Raw genomic sequence first — 17,570 nt, 5'->3', positions numbered from 1 at the left:
TGAGCGTGTGGATCATATGAATATTATAGAGCACCATAGAGCGCCCCCTACTCTTCCTGTAGTGTATTACAGTCTGTCAGAATGAGCGTGTGGATCATATGAATATTATAGAGCATCATAGAGCGCCCCCTACTCTTCCTGTAGTGTATTATTACATTAAAACTCATAATCCATATATCTAGAGATGTGCAAAAGTTTGGGCACCCATATATATATATATATATATATATATATATATATATATATATATATATATATATATATATATATATATATGTATAGTTGATTTTCAAAGTGTATGTAAGTCACACCCTCTACAGAGATACAATTTGTACGTTTTATTTATTTTTAAATCAGTCAATTAATAGGAATTGTGTTTAATTGTAATATTTAAGTTTCCTAAAGAGGATTTTCCCACTGATTTAGTCTTTGGGATTTCAGCAGGGGTTTCTGAGTTCTCAGTATTGTGGAGCATTCATTGTGGGCAGTTCACCGTATGTTTTCTGACCCTTAAACAGCGCTAACATTTAGTTTTGTTGCTTTTTGTCTTGTGTGGTTCTCACACACACACACACACACACACACACAGGGGGCTGGTAAGGCGCCTGTTGTGGCTCTTTTTCTCTCCACAATGGGGCTCAGTGGAAGAATGCTGCCGGCCCCCACCAACCCCCCAGCCTGGAGCATTCATCTCCCCATCACTCCATACCTCCATCCAGAGGAGTGCATCTCACCCTCCCCTCACTCCTCTCCCCTCCCACCTCCCGCCCACCCTCCATTATTGTCTCCTTTCACACCACCACTCCATTAATAAAGGAACGGCTCAGACAAGTAATGCTAGCAATGCTAACAGCAAATAAAAACCAATAGCTACAAGTTAGCCTCATAGAGACTGTACACTGTATGTCCAATTATGCTGCCTAATGCCAGGCGTGGGCTAGAGGGGTATAAAGCCCCCCAGCATTGAGGAGCTGTGGAGTAGTGGAAGAACTGTGTTCTCTGGAATGATGGTGGTGGAGCTTCATCCAGTACTTTTGAGATGAGTTGGGGATGATAAGGTGGTCCTGACCTCACTAGCACTCTTGTAGCTGAATGCAATCAAATCCTCACAGCAATGCTCCTCCCCCAAAATCTAGTAGGAAGTCTTCTCTGGACAGTAGAGACAGTTACTCCAACAGAAGCAGAATCAGTTCTTTTAATACCCTTGATTTCAGAAGAAGCCGTGAATGAACCAGTGTCCAAATACTTTTGTCCATATTATGTATGGCATGATCTAATAGGCAGCTATTTTCCTTTAGGTATTAGCAAAGTTAGCATGATTGGTGAGCCACCTCTTCATTTAGCATGTTCAGTCAACCTCTACCTTTTTAATTAAATAATGCTAACATTGCTAACAGAAAACTAAAGCTACAAGTTAGCATTCTGCGGATTACGCTACTTTCTATTTATTCGTAGCCAAGTTAGCATGCTCAGCCAACAACCTGCACCATGTTTCACAGTTTCAGATGAACAATGCTACCATTGCTAACAGTGGTGAATAGCCACATGTGAGCACTACTGCAGATTATGTGATATCATGCTAATCTGTGGCTTGTTTTCATTCTTAGCAAAGTTAGCATGTTCAGTCAAGACATTCATTTTTACACACCACATTAAACAATGCTAACAAAAACAGAACTGAATGGAATTATGCAAGTTAGCGTTATGAAGATTACAGAAAGTTATGCTAACATACGGCTTTATTTCCATTCATTCTCAGCCGAGTTAGCATGTTCAGTCAAGTTACATTTCTTTTCAGAAGCCACAAGAGTTTCAGTCAATAGTATCATGGACACAGGGGCAGTGGTGGCTCAGCGGTTAGAGCGCCGGGATATCGATAACAGGGTTGTGGGTTCGATTCCCGGGCTCGGCAAGCTGCCACTGTTGGGCCCTTGAGCAAGGCCCTTTACCCTCTCTGCTCCCCGGGCGCTGGAGTTGGCTGCCCACCGCTCTGGGTGTGTGTGTGTACTCACTGCCCCTAACACATGTGTGTGTGTGAGTGTGTGTTCACTACCAGATGGGTTAAATGCGGAGGACACATTTCGCTGTACAGTCCACGCTGTACAGTGACGAATACGTGCACCTTTATCCTTTTATCCTTTATTGCACAATGTTGCTAATGCTAATTGATGACTTGTTTCCATTCCTTTAGCCAAGATAGCAATCATTGCTAACATTGCTAATAGCGGAGGGTGAAAGTAAGTAGTTAAGATCTTGCTAATTGATATCATCCAGCTATTCATTTTAAAAACCTCGCTGCACAGAAAACTGTGCTAATACTGCTAACCGCTAACATCAATTATTCTTAGTCAAGTTAGCATGCTCTGCCAACAACCTGCACCATGTTTTACAGTTTCAGTTCAACAGTGCTAGTTGAACACTGCTAATTCTGGCTATGTGAGAATTATTGCAGATGACAGTAAATCATGCTAATAGTGCTAATAGTTGCTAATAGTGAATAAAAGCCCAGCAGCCACGCATTTAGCATCATGCTAAATTGATAGCCCCTAGCTGCACTGCACTGTTGGCTGTGTTAGCATGTTTGGGCAAGCTCTTGCTTTTACAACCTACACCATGTTTACAGATTTGAGGGATGGGGAAATGTGTGGGTACTGGAAACCACGCCCACTCTCAGTGCCCGTATAACCCAGTCCAGTGCTCTGAGTGAGTGTGTGAGAGTGTGTGTGTGTGTGTGTGTATGTGGGCGGGGGGCGTTACTGAGCTCAGTGTGAATTAAGAGGGGCGGGGCTGTGTACGGGTGGGCGTGGCTCTGGGGAGGTTGTAGATTCGGTGTGTTTTGGGAGCAGAAGCACGTCCACATTGCACCGGAGTGTCCTGCGCAAACACTGCGCATCCGCCTGCGTTAATACTTTTAATACTTGCGCAGTTTTTTTGCTTATTTCCATGACAATGGGACCGTGAGCGCGCGCCACATTCCATCACATCTCTCTCGCGCACACCCTCGCACGCACGCACACACACACACTCTCGCGCGCCAGACCGAACGCGAGGAGGAGAAGAAGAAAGGAGGAGATGAAGGAAGCGCGCAGAGGAGGAGACGTGCTGTAACGCAGAGGCGCGCGAGCGACAGAGAGAGAGAGAGAGAGCGCGCGAGAGAGAGAGAGAGAGCGCGCGAGAGAGAGAGAGAGTGAGAGAGCTTCCCACGCGAACCACCGCGAGCGTTTTGGAGAGTAACGCGTCACAGGACGGTATTTTCCCTGGGCTGTCTTCACCTGCGGGACCGCGCGCGCGCTGACATGGGGCTCGGTTCGGGATGCTGCTGGCGCGTGGCCGTGGCGGTTGCCGTGTGCGCGCTGCTCGCGGCTGCTGACGGTAAGAGCGCGCGGGGCTTTGTTTCAGTGCTGTAACGGGGCTGAGAGGGGCTAGGGCGCGCGGAGCTGTAAAATAGGACAGTGGGTCAGTGGGGGTGCACTGATGCCCCTCTGCTGCTGCTGCTGTGTGTGTGTGTGTGTGTGTGTGTGTGTGAGAGAGAGAGAGAGAGCAGAACCAGGAGGAGAGAACCCACAAGGGTGGAACATGTTTAGGAGCAGATCTACACAAACGAAGCCCAGAGAACCGGAGAACCTGAACCGAGCACAGACAGTGATTCAGTGGGGGGCTGGAAAATAGGTGTGACAGAACAAATAAATAAATAAATATATATATATATATATATATATATATATATTTATAATTTCTTTTGTATTTTGGAGTGAAATATACATATAATTATATATAATAATATACATATAATTAATGTGATTAATATAATGATAATTAATAAATATATAAATTCACAGTGATACATGTTAAAGAATCACGTGTCACTCCTTAGCAGAAAACAGTGTTCAGGTGTGACAGAAAAAAAAAAAAAAAAAAAAAAATATATATATATATATATACATTATATATACATTAATACATTAATAGTAACTTATTTATTTTGGATTTTGGAGAAACAATCTACTAAAAATAATAATAATATTAATGTTCCTATTTTATCTTCATCATGTTGATGATATATATATATATATATATATATATATATATATATATATATATATATATATACCCAGTATCTTGGATTCGAATAAAGGTGTTCAGGTGTGACAGACAGATAAATCAATAAATAAATATTTAAATATGTATTTTCCTGGGGGGGTACATACATATAGACACACAAAATAATTATACTTTTAAAATACAGTCTAGTGCACTTCTGAATAAAAAATAAATAATTAATATTTGACAGAAATTTTCAGAAAAGGTGTTCAGATGTGATAAATAAATAAATAAATAAATAAATAAATAAATAAATAAAATTTGGGGATACAATTATATATATATATTATTTTTTTCTCTTTTTTGGTGGGGGGTGTTTATGTGTAATCATACATTAATATCTCTTAATTATGTTAATTTGTTATTATAAGGGTTTTGGTATATTGAATGTATACTTGTATATGGATAGAGAAAAATATATAAATGCATTAGATCATCTGGGTTATCTAATATTTAATATTTTATGTATAATGAAACAACATTTTAAACGTCCCACTGTCGTGCAAATGAAATGACGTAAATATAGTAATATATATATATATATATATATATATATATATAATATTGTAATATCTTGGGTAATTATATATATATATATAATCAAAACTGCTTGCTGGAGCTGTCTCATTTACATGCCTCAGTAAAGCAGTAAAGCAGCTCCTGCTCTCAGAACATCTGACCTGCATCTCTGCCGGATCTGTCTCGGCTGCAGCTGTCTGCAGGGTGCGTTCTGCACAGAGCTCATTGTGTGTGTGTTAGTGTGAATGTGTGTGTGTGAGGCTGCAGACTGCACGGTACCACTGATGGAGGTGCACAATGACAGCACGAGCGTCTTGCAAAATCTATGTAATACCATATTCTGCAATATATTGACAATATTCATCAATATACTCCACTGTCACAGGACTGAGTTACACGCTATTGTCACTGGCAGCAGAGCATCCTCTCTCTGGAGGCACCGGCTGAGTCCTAAATGGCTCCTTGCTCCCTATATAGTGCACTACATAGAATGCATAGCGCAGTGTATGTCCAATAGGGAGCCGTTTGGGACGCGGCCGTTGTCCAGCCCATTGGATGCTCCGTTTCTGCACTCCGACGCCCAGCAACAGGAGCCAGGCGTCGAGATGTGCACAAAGACGCCTCGATTTCTGCGTCCGCTCTTAACTGCACGATGCTGTTTTTGCACGGAACCCGAGTCCAGACCCTCACCCCACCCCCACCCCCCTCCTTTGTTGAACCCTTGGTGGAGATTCACACAGATGTGCAGATAAGAGCTTCACTGCTGACCAGCATGAAGGTGGTTTTTCGGTCCAGGTGTCGTCGTGTAGCGTCAGTTTTTAGTGAATATGTGTGCATGCACGCTGTTCAGCTGACTGGGCGCTCCCAGGCTCCCTGCCGGCGTGTTGAATGGTGCTGATGTTCAGAACCGGTTGGAGACGAGGGCTAAATACGATGAACCACCCTGTTACCTTAGTGTACTGCCCAGTTCTGGTGCCGTGGTCTTGCTGTTTCTGGTTCTTAGCTGTCATCGTCGATCTCCTCAGCACCCTGCTGTCGTCTGCTGTTGTCCTTTCCTGCTGGAGAACAAAAGGAGAACCGGTTGCATCCATTATTCATCCACTGAGCTGAAATCAGGAGCCCTGTGAGTGCTTATGAAGCTGCAGCCATTAAAACGTTGATTCAGTCAAATCCTGATCACATTAAAATGACGTCACCAGATTAGCATCGTCCGTCGTGTTGCTTCTCTTCCACTCAGACCGTCTCACCTGTGCAGGTGCTCCATAATCTGACTGTGACCGAGGAGCACTCAAGTACTTTCCAAACCACAAGGGTTCTCCACAGTACTGAGAACGGTTCTTGGACTCATAACAACAGAGGATTTACTTTTATTTCAGGCATTCAACCATTAAAGCATTCAGATGTTCGATAAGTTCTTTGACTTGTCACATTTCTAAATAGAACCATTAGCTTTACTGAAGAACCTCTGAGGAACCCTGGAGAACCTCTTTTGTACCAATGTAGACAAACTCATACGACAATGCCCCTGGCCAGCGTGTAGCAATCGCACAACTCTGCTGTGCAAACATAAAAAAACACTGAAGGGGGCGCTAGAGGACTGCTGCGCTCACAATGCTACTCTTCCCTGCAATGCTAGTTAGCTCCTGTAGTTCTGTAGCAACATAGCTATGAGGCGAATGTAGCTCTCCAAGCAACAAAGGTTCTACATAGTACCGAAAAGTGTTCTTTGACACGCAACAGTAGCGGAATCCTTTTTGATGTGGTTTAGAACCGTCTAGAAAAGGATTTCCTTGTATGTCAAGAACCATTTATGCATTCAAATGGTTCTTTGAGTTGTTATAGAACCTTTACATTTACTAAAGAACCCTTACAGAACCAAAGGACAGACTGGCAGTACAATAAAGCTTGATAAAAAAAAAACTGCAGTCGGGTTAGCGCCCCCTGCTGCGCTCAGAATGCTGCGTTGTCTGTTGACTGGTTTTAGCACTGAGGCTGCAGGGCTAATTTAGTTCTTAGAACCCCTCACCCTCACTAAAGAACCTTTGAAGTAAAAACCCCTTTTGTAGGAGTGTGGGCAAACTTAGATGATGATGAGTGCATCGTGAAAAAGGCAGGTTGCCTGTTTTTAGCACTGATGCTACAAGGCTACAAGGCATGCAGTAAGCTTGTTAGCTGCTGAGAATTTTAGCCCTGATTCTCAGTCTGGCTCAGTTTGTGCTGGTTGGCGCTAGTCTGCAGTTTTTGGAGAGAGAAATTGAGTAGTGTATGAGGGGTGCAGACTCCCGATCACATTTCAGACCATGCAGAGCATTTTAGGTGAACTCCTGTAGTATAGTCCTGCAGTGAAGTCTTATAGTCTAGTCCTGTAATGAAGTCCTGTAGAGTAGTCTTGTTAAGAAGTCCAGTTGTTGTGCTGTCCTGCAGTAAACTCCTGTAGTGTAGTCCTGTGATGAAGTCCTGTAGTGAAGTCATGTAGTGTAGTCCTGCCATGCAATCCTATAGTTAAGTCCTGTAGTGAAGCCCTGTAGTGTAGTCCTGTGATGAAGTCCTGTAGTAGTTCTATAGTGGAAGTCCTGTAGTGAAGTCCTGTAGTAGTTCTGTGGTGTAGTCCTGTAGTGTAGTCCTGTAGTGATGTCCTATAGTGTAGTACAGTAGCGAAGTCCTGTAATATAGTCCTGTAGTATACTTCTGTAGTGTATTCCTGTAGTGAAGTCCTGTGGTGTGGTCCTGTAGTATAGTCCTATAGTATAGTCCTGTAGTGAAGTTCTGTAGTAGTCCTATAGTGAAGTCCTATAGTGCAGTCCTGTAGTATAGTTCTATAGTATAGTCCTGTAGTGAAATCCTCTAGTGAAGTCCTATAGTGCAGTCCTGCAGTATGTCCTGTAGTATGTCCTGTAGTGATGTGCTGTAGTGATGTTCTGTAGTGTACCCTCTTCTCTAGCTGACTCACTACATTTGTGGGAAACATGGTAAACTTGGTCTTTAGCCAAACGTCCTGTGGTTCAGGGTGCAGCTCGGTCGGTGTCTGATCTGCCCAGGGCTTTAAGCCTGTGAGCTGGCCGGTCAGCTGGCGCTCGCTTGTGTTTAGCGGTTGGTGTTGTGGTGTTGCTATTGGAAAGCCTGGCTTTGAGTGCGGCTTCAATCCTTTTAAGGCTTCACTGTGCTGTAAAAGGTAAAATACTGCAGAGTTTGGCAAAGCTTCTCCTTCCCCACCGGCTGAGGGAGACTCACCGGCTTGTTTTAGCCTGGACTAGATTGCTAATCAGCTAGCATTGTGTTTGTGTAGTGGATCCTCAAGCTGCCTGAAATTTTGCCACAAATTACGTAATTGGAAATATTTGAAAGGGTTAAAGATTCTTGTGGACTGGTGTGAACTGGAGACTCTGAGGTGTGAGGAAAATCAGGCTTGACTGGAGATGCCAGCATGCTAACGTCCACTGTACTGAGGATTCCTGGGTGGGAGTGGAAGGACGCTAATAAAAAGCTCTAATGGGATTAGAGGTGGTTTTAATAATCTAATTAATTAGTGCTCAGTGACCCACTTTGACTTACGAGGTAAGCCCACCCTCAAATCCTGCATTTTCTTGCCATTAGGCTAATCGAAAGAAAGATGCTCACTGCACATCTAGGTGAGGTAGGTAGCTTCTGCCTTAGCTCTAATGTAGCTACCGAACCTTACGTTAGCTTAGCTGCTGTGTGAAACACCTCACACCCTCCTCAAAGTGTTTGGAGGTGTTCAGTTCAGTAACCCCTAATAGGCCGCAGGACTCAGGGGTATCTATAAGCATGGGCCACAGTACAGATCCGAGACCACCCTACATGATCAGGTTCTCTGGTTTTGCTGTTTATAGGCAGTGTGTTTTAGGGGAATTAACAGCTGTGTTGTATTTCATAAATCATGGAAAACATTTCCAGTAAATTCCAAATGAAAAATATTACTATTTAGAGAATTATTTATTTATTTATTTATTTATTTATTTATTTATTTATTTGCAGAAATGACAACTGCTGAAAAACAGCTGATCAAATAATGCAAAGAAATGCTAACAATAATAGTAATAATAATAATAATAATAATTAGAATAAAATGCGTTATTATTCAGATTAAACACAGTTCTAATATCTGAACTTTGAGAGCATTCAGAAATCACTATGGTGAAATAACCTCGACAGCCAATCACAGCTCTCATGTCTTTTGTTTTTTTTGTTTTTTGGGGTCCGACAAACATAAAAAAAACATAAAACACAACAATTAACAATAAAAAACAAAACAAGACACATATACACACATACCTACATATACATAAGAATATAGTCGCATAAAGAAGAATACAAATAGTATAAAGGTTTAAAAAATATTAAATTTTCATCACCTTATATCCTCCACTCGGCAGTAAGGGTTCATCAACTCTCCATAGCTGTGAGGTAGTGTCTTCGTATTCATTTTTGGGCACTGAGGTCCATTTAATAATGACTCTGTAAATAACCGCTACACATGTAGCCGTTTTTTGCTCTTGGCAAAAAAGTAAAAATTTAAATTAAATAAATAAATAATTTAAAAAAATCTTGGCACTGTAAAGAATGTACATATATATATATATATATAATCTTTTTTTGTAATATATATATATATATATAAAATATATGTCTCGGCCAGCTCGCCACTAGTCTTTCACATTGCTGTTGGGACTTTATTCCATTCATAGTCTGCAGATTCAGCTAACTCAGCTCTGTTTGATGAAATGTCTGGAATTAAACGGCTGCTGTACAGGTAGAGATGCAGATTTAAGAACAATTAATGAAGTGGTATGTTAGCTTGGCTAATCTGCAGCATCTCAAAGCCTGAAGCCTTCTGTCCATGTTTGTGGATAACAGCGAGCCTCCTCCAGTGTCCTTCAGGTGCTCCAACCCTAATGCTTCTCACTCCAGTGTCTGCTCTAGTCACGTAGACACAGTCCCAGATCCAGCGTGATGGTGGTGTCATGATGATGCTGGTTGGATGTTCTGTGGCACTCAGCATGGATCATGTCAGCTGGAGCAGAAATGAAGGCAGGATGAATAAATAATGCTAAACACCATTTTACATCAGTGTGCACGGCTCTGCATGTGTGAGTGTGAGCGTACGAGGGTTGTGGATTCGTGCTGCAGCTCTGCTGCAAGCCGGTTCCCATGGCAACACCTCTCTCCTCCAGATCAGCACCTGTTGATTAGAGGCTGAGGATAGAGAAGGTAGCTCTAAGCTGTATGCAGAACACTGGTTATCTGGTTCATGTGGCTCCAGATATGGTGGCTACATCAGGCAGTGAATGAACGGTCAGATCTTGGACGTGATGAAGCAGGAAAAATGGACAAGCTTAGAACCTGAGACACTTTGACATAAACCAGACTGTGAGGTTCTAGACAGTGACTGGGTCAGAACATCTCCAGAACATCAGACAGGGCTTGTGGGGTCCAAGGCTCATTGATGCTCATGGAGGTCCCACCTGCACAATATTAGGCAGGTGGTTATAATGTTATGGCTGATCAGTGGATATTTACTTATAGCCTAATTTGCTGCTGAAATAGCTCCTTCTACATGGCCTCTGAAGGTGGTATCTGTGGCATCTGTGGACGATCACCACATCTACGTCGGCTGACTATTCAGTTGCCATCTAACAAATATCCCAGATCTTCACATGCACCAGCTAACACTAGAAACTAGAACATTTGATTGCATACAGCCCCACAAGAGTGAGAGCACTAGTGAGGTTAGGAACTGACGTTGGATTGGTGTAGTATTGGATGGAGCTCCATTATTACTTCATAGAGTGCTGGGGGCCCTTAGGTCCCTCTAGCCCACGGCATGGAGATCTTAGGACCTTCAGAGCGCCCCGTTCTACTGGTCAGTGCTTTTCTACCGTTCTACTGGTCAGTGCTTTTCTACTGTTCTACTGGTCAGTGCTTTTCTACCGTTTTACTGGTCAGTGCTTTTCTACTGTTCTACTGGTCAGTGCTTTTCTACTGCACAAGCTGTGTGCAGCGTAACACTTGTCTGAGTAATGGATGTGTCTTAAAGTAGCTCAATTTCACAAATTAAATGGGGTGTTTGGATACTTATGGACATGTAGTGGATGTCTGGACTCTCTCCTGCTTTCATGGCTGGACCCAGCCGTCCCAGTTCATCACTGTCCTCTGCTGGCATGCTAACAGCCTGGCACTTCACCAAACAGCCTTACAGAGACCTGGCTCTCCTCATCCCACAAACCTAAAAGAGCCCAGCCGGCTGTTTTTCCAGACCAGAACCTCACTTTGGGTCACCGCACCCCACTATATTTAGCCATGTGACATGCTCAGCACCTTTAACCCCTTAAACTGCAGACCTACTCTGAGTTGCCACGGTATTATAAACGCTCACTGGTCATTTTATAAGAAATACCTACCAGCGATCGGTGGAAAGAGGCTGCTTTGTTTTTACACCTCAAAATACAATCTACAGTACGCTCCTGACCCACCATCACATCTACAGTACACTCCTGACCCACCATCACATCTACAGTACACTCCTGACCCACCATCACATCTACAGTACACTCCTGACTGACCCACCATCACATCTACAGCACACTCCTGACTGACCCACCATCACATCTACAGTACACTCCTGACCCACCATCACATCTACAGTACACTCACCTCTACAGTGACTGACCCACCATCACATCTACAGTACACTCACCTCTACAGTGACTGACCCACCATCACATCTACAGTACACTCCTGACTGACCCACCATCACATCTACAGTACACTCCTGACTGACCCACCATCACATCTACAGTACACTCCTGACCACCATCACATCTACAGTACACTCCTGACCACCATCACATCTACAGTACACTCCTGACCACCATCACATCTACTACATGCTGCTACTTTGCTGCATCAGTGCTATCCAGGTACTATATAACAGTGCTTGACCATCTGAGAGTAATGAGGAGCACAGAGGAGCCTTTGTGTCCCCTCAGAGTCCGCTGAGCCGGGGGGCCCCGTTCATGTGCTTTGTACTCAATGCCGTCTGGGAGCCTCACAATTAGCCAGTGTAGAGAAACAGAGGATCATGAGCTGCCTGCACAAATCCAGGCCAAATCTGCCTATTTAACCCACAGTATCAACCACCCACCCAGAGTTAACTCTTACTGAGCTCATCTGAGAGCAGCTTAGCCCTGCACAGGGTTGCACCCATTATTATTATTATTATTATTATTATTAGTTAGAATGGCCCCTAAACAAATGGAAACAATGGACTTTTGGTTTAACAAATTCATATAAATTAAATTAATAATTAATTAAAAAAGAAAGCTGTGCATAAGATGTAGCACTTGACAATGAAGCACTTTAGCAACACCATAGCACTCACCTTGCAACATCTTAGCAACCACCTAAAATGCCATAGAAACCACCATATCACCCATGTTAGAACAGTTTAGCAACCACCTAAAAACCACCTTTGTTTCCACCCTAGCAACCACCTAGAATACTTAAACAGCTGGAAAAAATAGCTTTGCAACTACGCTGGAAATCATCTGGTGTACCACAGCAACCACCTGGAAATGCCGTAGCAACACCAAAGTACCCACTTAGCAACACCTTAACAAACTGTATCTGAAATACCATAGCATCAGTTACAGTGACCCTTAAAGGAGTGAAAGCCAGAGGTTAAACAAACAAATATGTTGGTTGCTATGGTATTTCAGGTGGTTGCTAAGGTATATGTGGACTGCTAAATAGGTGTTAGGATGTTGCTATGGTGTTTATGGATGGTTACTAGAGTGGATGCTATAGTATTTCAGGTGGTTCTTAAGCTATTGCAAAGTGGGTGCTATAGTGTTGAAAAAGTGTTTTTGGTAGTTGCTATGGTATGTCAGGTGGTTGTTAGGGTAGTTGCTAAGATTGTTTTCAAGGTGATTAGGTGTTCTAGGTTGTTAGGGCGGTTACAAAGGTACAAAGGTGTTCCACCCACACAGCTTGTCTACACAGTTTTGTCCCTGTAGAGAAGTACTGCCAATAGAATAGGACTCTCTACAGAAGCAGATCAACATCATGACCCTATTGGCTCCATGCTGCCTAATAATGCCAGACGAGGGCTAGAGGGGTATAAAGCCCCCCAGCATTGAGGAGCTGTGGAGCAGTGGAAGAACTGTGTTCTCTGGAATGATGGTGGAGGAGCTCCATCCAGTACTTTTGGGATGAGTTGGGTGGAGTTGGGGATGATGAGGTGAGGTGGGGTGGTGATCATCATCATCCAACATCCTGACCTCACTAACGCTCTTGTCGCTGAATGCAATCAAATCCTCACAGCAGTGCTCCTCCTCCAAAATCTAGTAGAAAGTCTCCCTCTCTGGACAGTAGAGACAGTTACTCCAACAAACTCCAAAAAGCAGGATCAGCTCTTTTAATATCTTTGATTAGCTAAGAGACAATGAAGATGAGCAGATGTCCCAATACTTTTGTCCTTTGTGTTAGTAGAGCGGTAGTGTAAAGGTGACCTCCCAGTGAGTTAAAGTATCGGGCTCTGCTGTGGGTGTGAGCCAGCGCTGTGTGCTGAGGGGGAATAGGGATTGCACATTAAGACGGTGCTGTAATTAAATGAAGCCTCAGCACAGACACAGCTCAGCTTTCTGTCTCCGGATCAGCCAGCGACTGCTCTCCGAAGGTGGAACTGTAAAACACGATTACGACCGAAATAGATCGGCCAATTAGAGCCCAAATGATCTGACGCACAGAGGGCGAGTGTGTGTGTGTGTGTGTGTTTAATCACAACTGAAAACATTACAGAGTAACTGATACACAGATCTGAGGAAGTCCCACGGGCCAGGAGGATTGAGTTACTGGAAAAGTTTAGCCACAAGCTAACAAGCTACATGTAGCAAACACACCATGGAAGCTCGCACCACCAATTAGCTTGGCGCTAACTGCCTGTCTAAACTGATATGTTGCATCTGAACATACCACAGCAACCACTCCAGCACTCTAGCAACCACCAGCAACAACTTAAGCAACACCATAGCACCCACTTTGCAACAGCTTAACAACCACCTAAAAAATGCCATAGCACCCATGTATGAAGACCTTAGCAACCATCTAAACATACATTGTAACCGCCCTAACAACCACCGGGCATACCATAGCATCCACTCTCTTTATCAGACACCTCTTTATCAGACATCTCATTATCAGACGTCTCCTTATCAGACGTCTCTTTATCAGACGTCTCCTTATCAGACGTCTCCTTATCAGACGCCTCATTATCAGATGTCTCCTTATCAGACGCCTCCTTATCAGACGTCTCTTTATCAGACACCTCCTTATCAGACGTCTCTTTATCAGACACCTCTTTATCAGACGTCTCATTATCAGACGTCTCTTTATCAGACGTCTCCTTATCAGACGCCTCCTTATCAGACACCTCATTATCAGACGTCTCCTTATCAGACGTCACTTTATCAGACGCCTCCTTATCAGACGTCTCTTTATCAGACGTCTCCTTATCAGACGTCTCTTTATCAGACGTCTCCTTATCAGACGTCTCCTTATCAGACGCCTCTTTATCAGATGTCTCCTTATCAGACGCCTCCTTATCAGACGTCTCTTTATCAGACGTCTCCTTATCAGACGTCTCTTTATCAGACGTCTCCTTATCAGACGTCTCCTTATCAGACGCCTCTTTATCAGATGTCTCATTATCAGACGCCTCCTTATCAGACGTCTCTTTATCAGACGTCTCCTTATCAGACGTCTCTTTATCAGACGTCTCCTTATCAGACGTCTCCTTATCAGACGCCTCTTTATCAGATGTCTCCTTATCAGACGCCTCCTTATCAGACGTCTCTTTATCAGACGTCTCCTTATCAGACGTCTCTTTATCAGACGTCTCTTTATCAGACACCTCTTTATCAGACGTCTCATTATCAGACGTCTCTTTATCAGACGTCTCATTATCAGACGTCTCTTTATCAGACGCCTCTTTATCAGACGTCTCTTTATCAGACGTCTCTTTATCAGATGTCTCCTTATCAGACGTCTCTTTATCAGACGTCTCTTTATCAGATGTCTCCTTATCAGACGTCTCTTTATCAGACATCTCTTTATCAAACGCCTCCTTTTCAGACGTCTCTTTATCAGACGTGTCACTGAAATATTATATTAGTTATTAACGTCCACTAAACCCAGACCGGACACGTCTGGCCCCTGTTTTTGGCCCTGGTCTTGCGAGCACCGTCTCCAAGAAGCTCCGTGAGACTCTGCCCTCAGTTTGAAAGGAAGGAAAAGGACATGGACACATTCCTGAGACAGCGAAGAGGTCTTCTGGAGGAGCTGCTGGAGCTGTCAGAGCAGCAGAGGTGGGAGTTAGCCTAGTTGGAGGGGAACAAGACTTTAGCTAACAGTGTTATACAAATCACAGAAACACAGGACATCACACAAACAGCACTGTTCAGCTTCCTCTGTGAGGGGACGTCTAACAGGGTGTCTTTTGCAGAAGTGAAGTGAAGTGTGTGTGTGTGTGTGTGTGTGTGTGTGTGTGTGTGTGTGTGTGTGTGTGTGTGTGCTGGTAGATGAATTAGCCCACATTTAGCTCTCTTCTCCAAACCCTCAGTTGGGTATTTCTGCAACTACAGGCACTTTCAGGTCCAGTGGATCTGTAGATACATAAAACACACTGACCAGCATTTAGACTATATTGACAAAAGTATTGGGACACTTGCTCTGTCTTTGTTTCCTCTAAAATCAAGAGTATTAAAATAGAGTTGATTGTGTCTTTTGTTGGAGTAACCGTCTCTACTGTCCAGAGAGGAAGACTTTCTACTAGATTTTGCTGTGAGGATTTGATTGCATTCAGCAAAAAGAGCGTTAGTGAAGTCAGGATGTTGGATGATGATCACCACCTCACCTCATCCTCCTCACTAACTCCCCAAATCATCCCAAAAGTACTGGATGGAGCTCCACCACCATCATTCCAGAGAACACAGCTCCTCAATGCTGGGGGCTTTTAGGTTTAGTTGTCATATTAAATATATTATATGTTAAGTAGAGTAGCTAAGTTAGGTAGTTAAGTAGTACCTAGAGTACTATGGTCACCTTATTGTCTTGTGTTTAGTAATGTCTAAGCTTAGAGGTATCCTTTGAATTATTGGTCTATTCTAACTAGCTAAAGTTTTTCTTGGGTAAATAGCAAAGCACTTTGTAAGTCGCTCTGCATAAGAGCGTCTGCTAAATGCCGTAAATGTAAATGTTAAGTATAATATATTAAGTATATTAATATATTGTAAATAAATAAATCTAATTTAGTTGAAAAGTGCTTTTCGCAGACCTCCAGTAATGTGGCACAACAGATAACACCACTACCTGCCAGTGAGCTACCACAGCCAGGGTTCGATTCCTGGTCTGGGTGACTATGCAGGGCCACACCAATATAAGAGTCCATGGGCAAGACTCCCAACACTACACTGGCCCTCCCATACAAGTTACCTAGTAAGTTGATCTGGATAAGAGCATCAGCTAAGTACCATCATAGTATTTTTATTGATCAATATGTATTGAATTATTGTTATTATACTAATAAATTAAATATCATAATTCCATATTCAGCAGGTCCTTAGCCAAACAGCTTCTAGCTAATGCACGTAGAAGTTACTATTTACATTTACGGCATTTAGCTGAGGCTCTTATCCAGAGCGACTTCCTCATATTACAGAGGAGGGCCAATGTAGTGTTAGGAGTCTGGCCCAAGGACTCTTATTGGTGTAGCACAGCATAGTCACCCAGCCCAGGAATCGAACCCCAGTCTCCCACATGGTGTGGTAGCTCACTGGTGGCAGGTAGTGGTGCTATCTGTTGTGCCACACCAACCACTTTCAGATTTATGCTAAAATCAAACGTAAAGCTAAGCTGATCAACCAGTGAACCAGTGAAAATGAGGCCTTTTCACCGGACCATTATTTGCAGGAACACCCAGTTATTCCAAAATCAGGCATATTTTAGAGGGCCTATTAGCCGTACAGCAATAATACTGTCCCAGACGTATTGTCATCATCATAAAACGCTAGTGTCTGATACTCATGATGCAGTATTAGACAGTCCAGACAGATCTATGAAACCTGAGGTTCTGGGAGCAGGCTGCTTTTACCATCACCTTTCCAGCTCCACACTCCTCACATCCAGCCTCTGCATTAAAGAGAGCTGGAGCCACGAGGCTAATGTAGCTAAGAAGTAATGGAAGCTTTATAGCTAACCAATTAGCATGGAGCTAACTGCATGTCTAAATCATCACCCAGGTGATCAGTGAGGTCTAATACACCTTTCTAAGACTTTGTGTTATCTGGAACATTCAGTTTTTTATCATTTCACTGTAGTTGTTTACATGGACAGAAGTATTGGGACACCTGCTCATTTTTTTCACAGTTTCAAGGATATCAATAAGAGATGATCCTGCATTTGTTGGAGTAACTGTCTCTACTGTCCAGGGATGAAGGTTTTCTACTAGATTTTGGAGGAGGAGCATTGCTCTGAGGATTTGATTGCATTTAATAACAAGAGCTTTAGTGAGGTCCAGGTGTTGGATGATGATGATGATTGCCACTCCACCTCATCATCCTCACCTCATGCCAAAAGTACTGGATGGAGCTCCACCACCATCCATAATTCCAGAGAACACCAGTTCATCCACTGCTCCACAGCTCTTCAGTGCTGGGGGGCTTTATACCCCTCTAGCCCTATCTTGCAAAAGTGGAGATTTTTGGCAACCATGTTTTCCCAGTGTAATCTAATGTATCTAACATCCCAAGTTGCTGTGATTTGATGGACTACACAGAGTTGTGTGATGCTAATGGTCAAAACAAGTCAAATAGCTAAAACCATTAGCCGCCATCCTTCTGTCCACTCTAAATGGCCTCCTACTCTATAAATTTAGG

At 43.2% G+C, this 17,570-nt stretch overlaps 1 protein-coding gene across 6 annotated transcripts in view; it reads left to right on the top strand.

The window, feature by feature from the left end:
• Positions 1-2,837: 2,837 nt before the first annotated feature.
• The window catches only part of cspg5a (chondroitin sulfate proteoglycan 5a), a 52,091-nt gene continuing 37,358 nt past the window's right edge, over positions 2,838-17,570 (top strand). For 3 of the 6 annotated variants that reach the window (XM_072692549.1, XM_072692546.1, XM_072692544.1), the window contains exon 1: positions 2,839-3,372. In XM_072692549.1, the coding sequence (XP_072548650.1) occupies positions 3,297-3,372 (76 nt within the window). In that variant the 5' untranslated portion in view covers positions 2,839-3,296. Of the gene's footprint in view, positions 3,373-17,570 lie in introns of all 6 variants that reach the window. The other 3 variants (XM_072692547.1, XM_072692545.1, XM_072692548.1) reach the window with 2 other exon arrangements.

The sequence above is a fragment of the Salminus brasiliensis genome, chromosome 1, assembly GCF_030463535.1.
Source record: "Salminus brasiliensis chromosome 1, fSalBra1.hap2, whole genome shotgun sequence".
Taxonomy (NCBI): Eukaryota; Metazoa; Chordata; class Actinopteri; order Characiformes; family Bryconidae; genus Salminus; species Salminus brasiliensis.
Note: the sequence above shows the minus strand (reverse complement) of the source record. Positions and strands in the feature narration are given on the sequence as shown.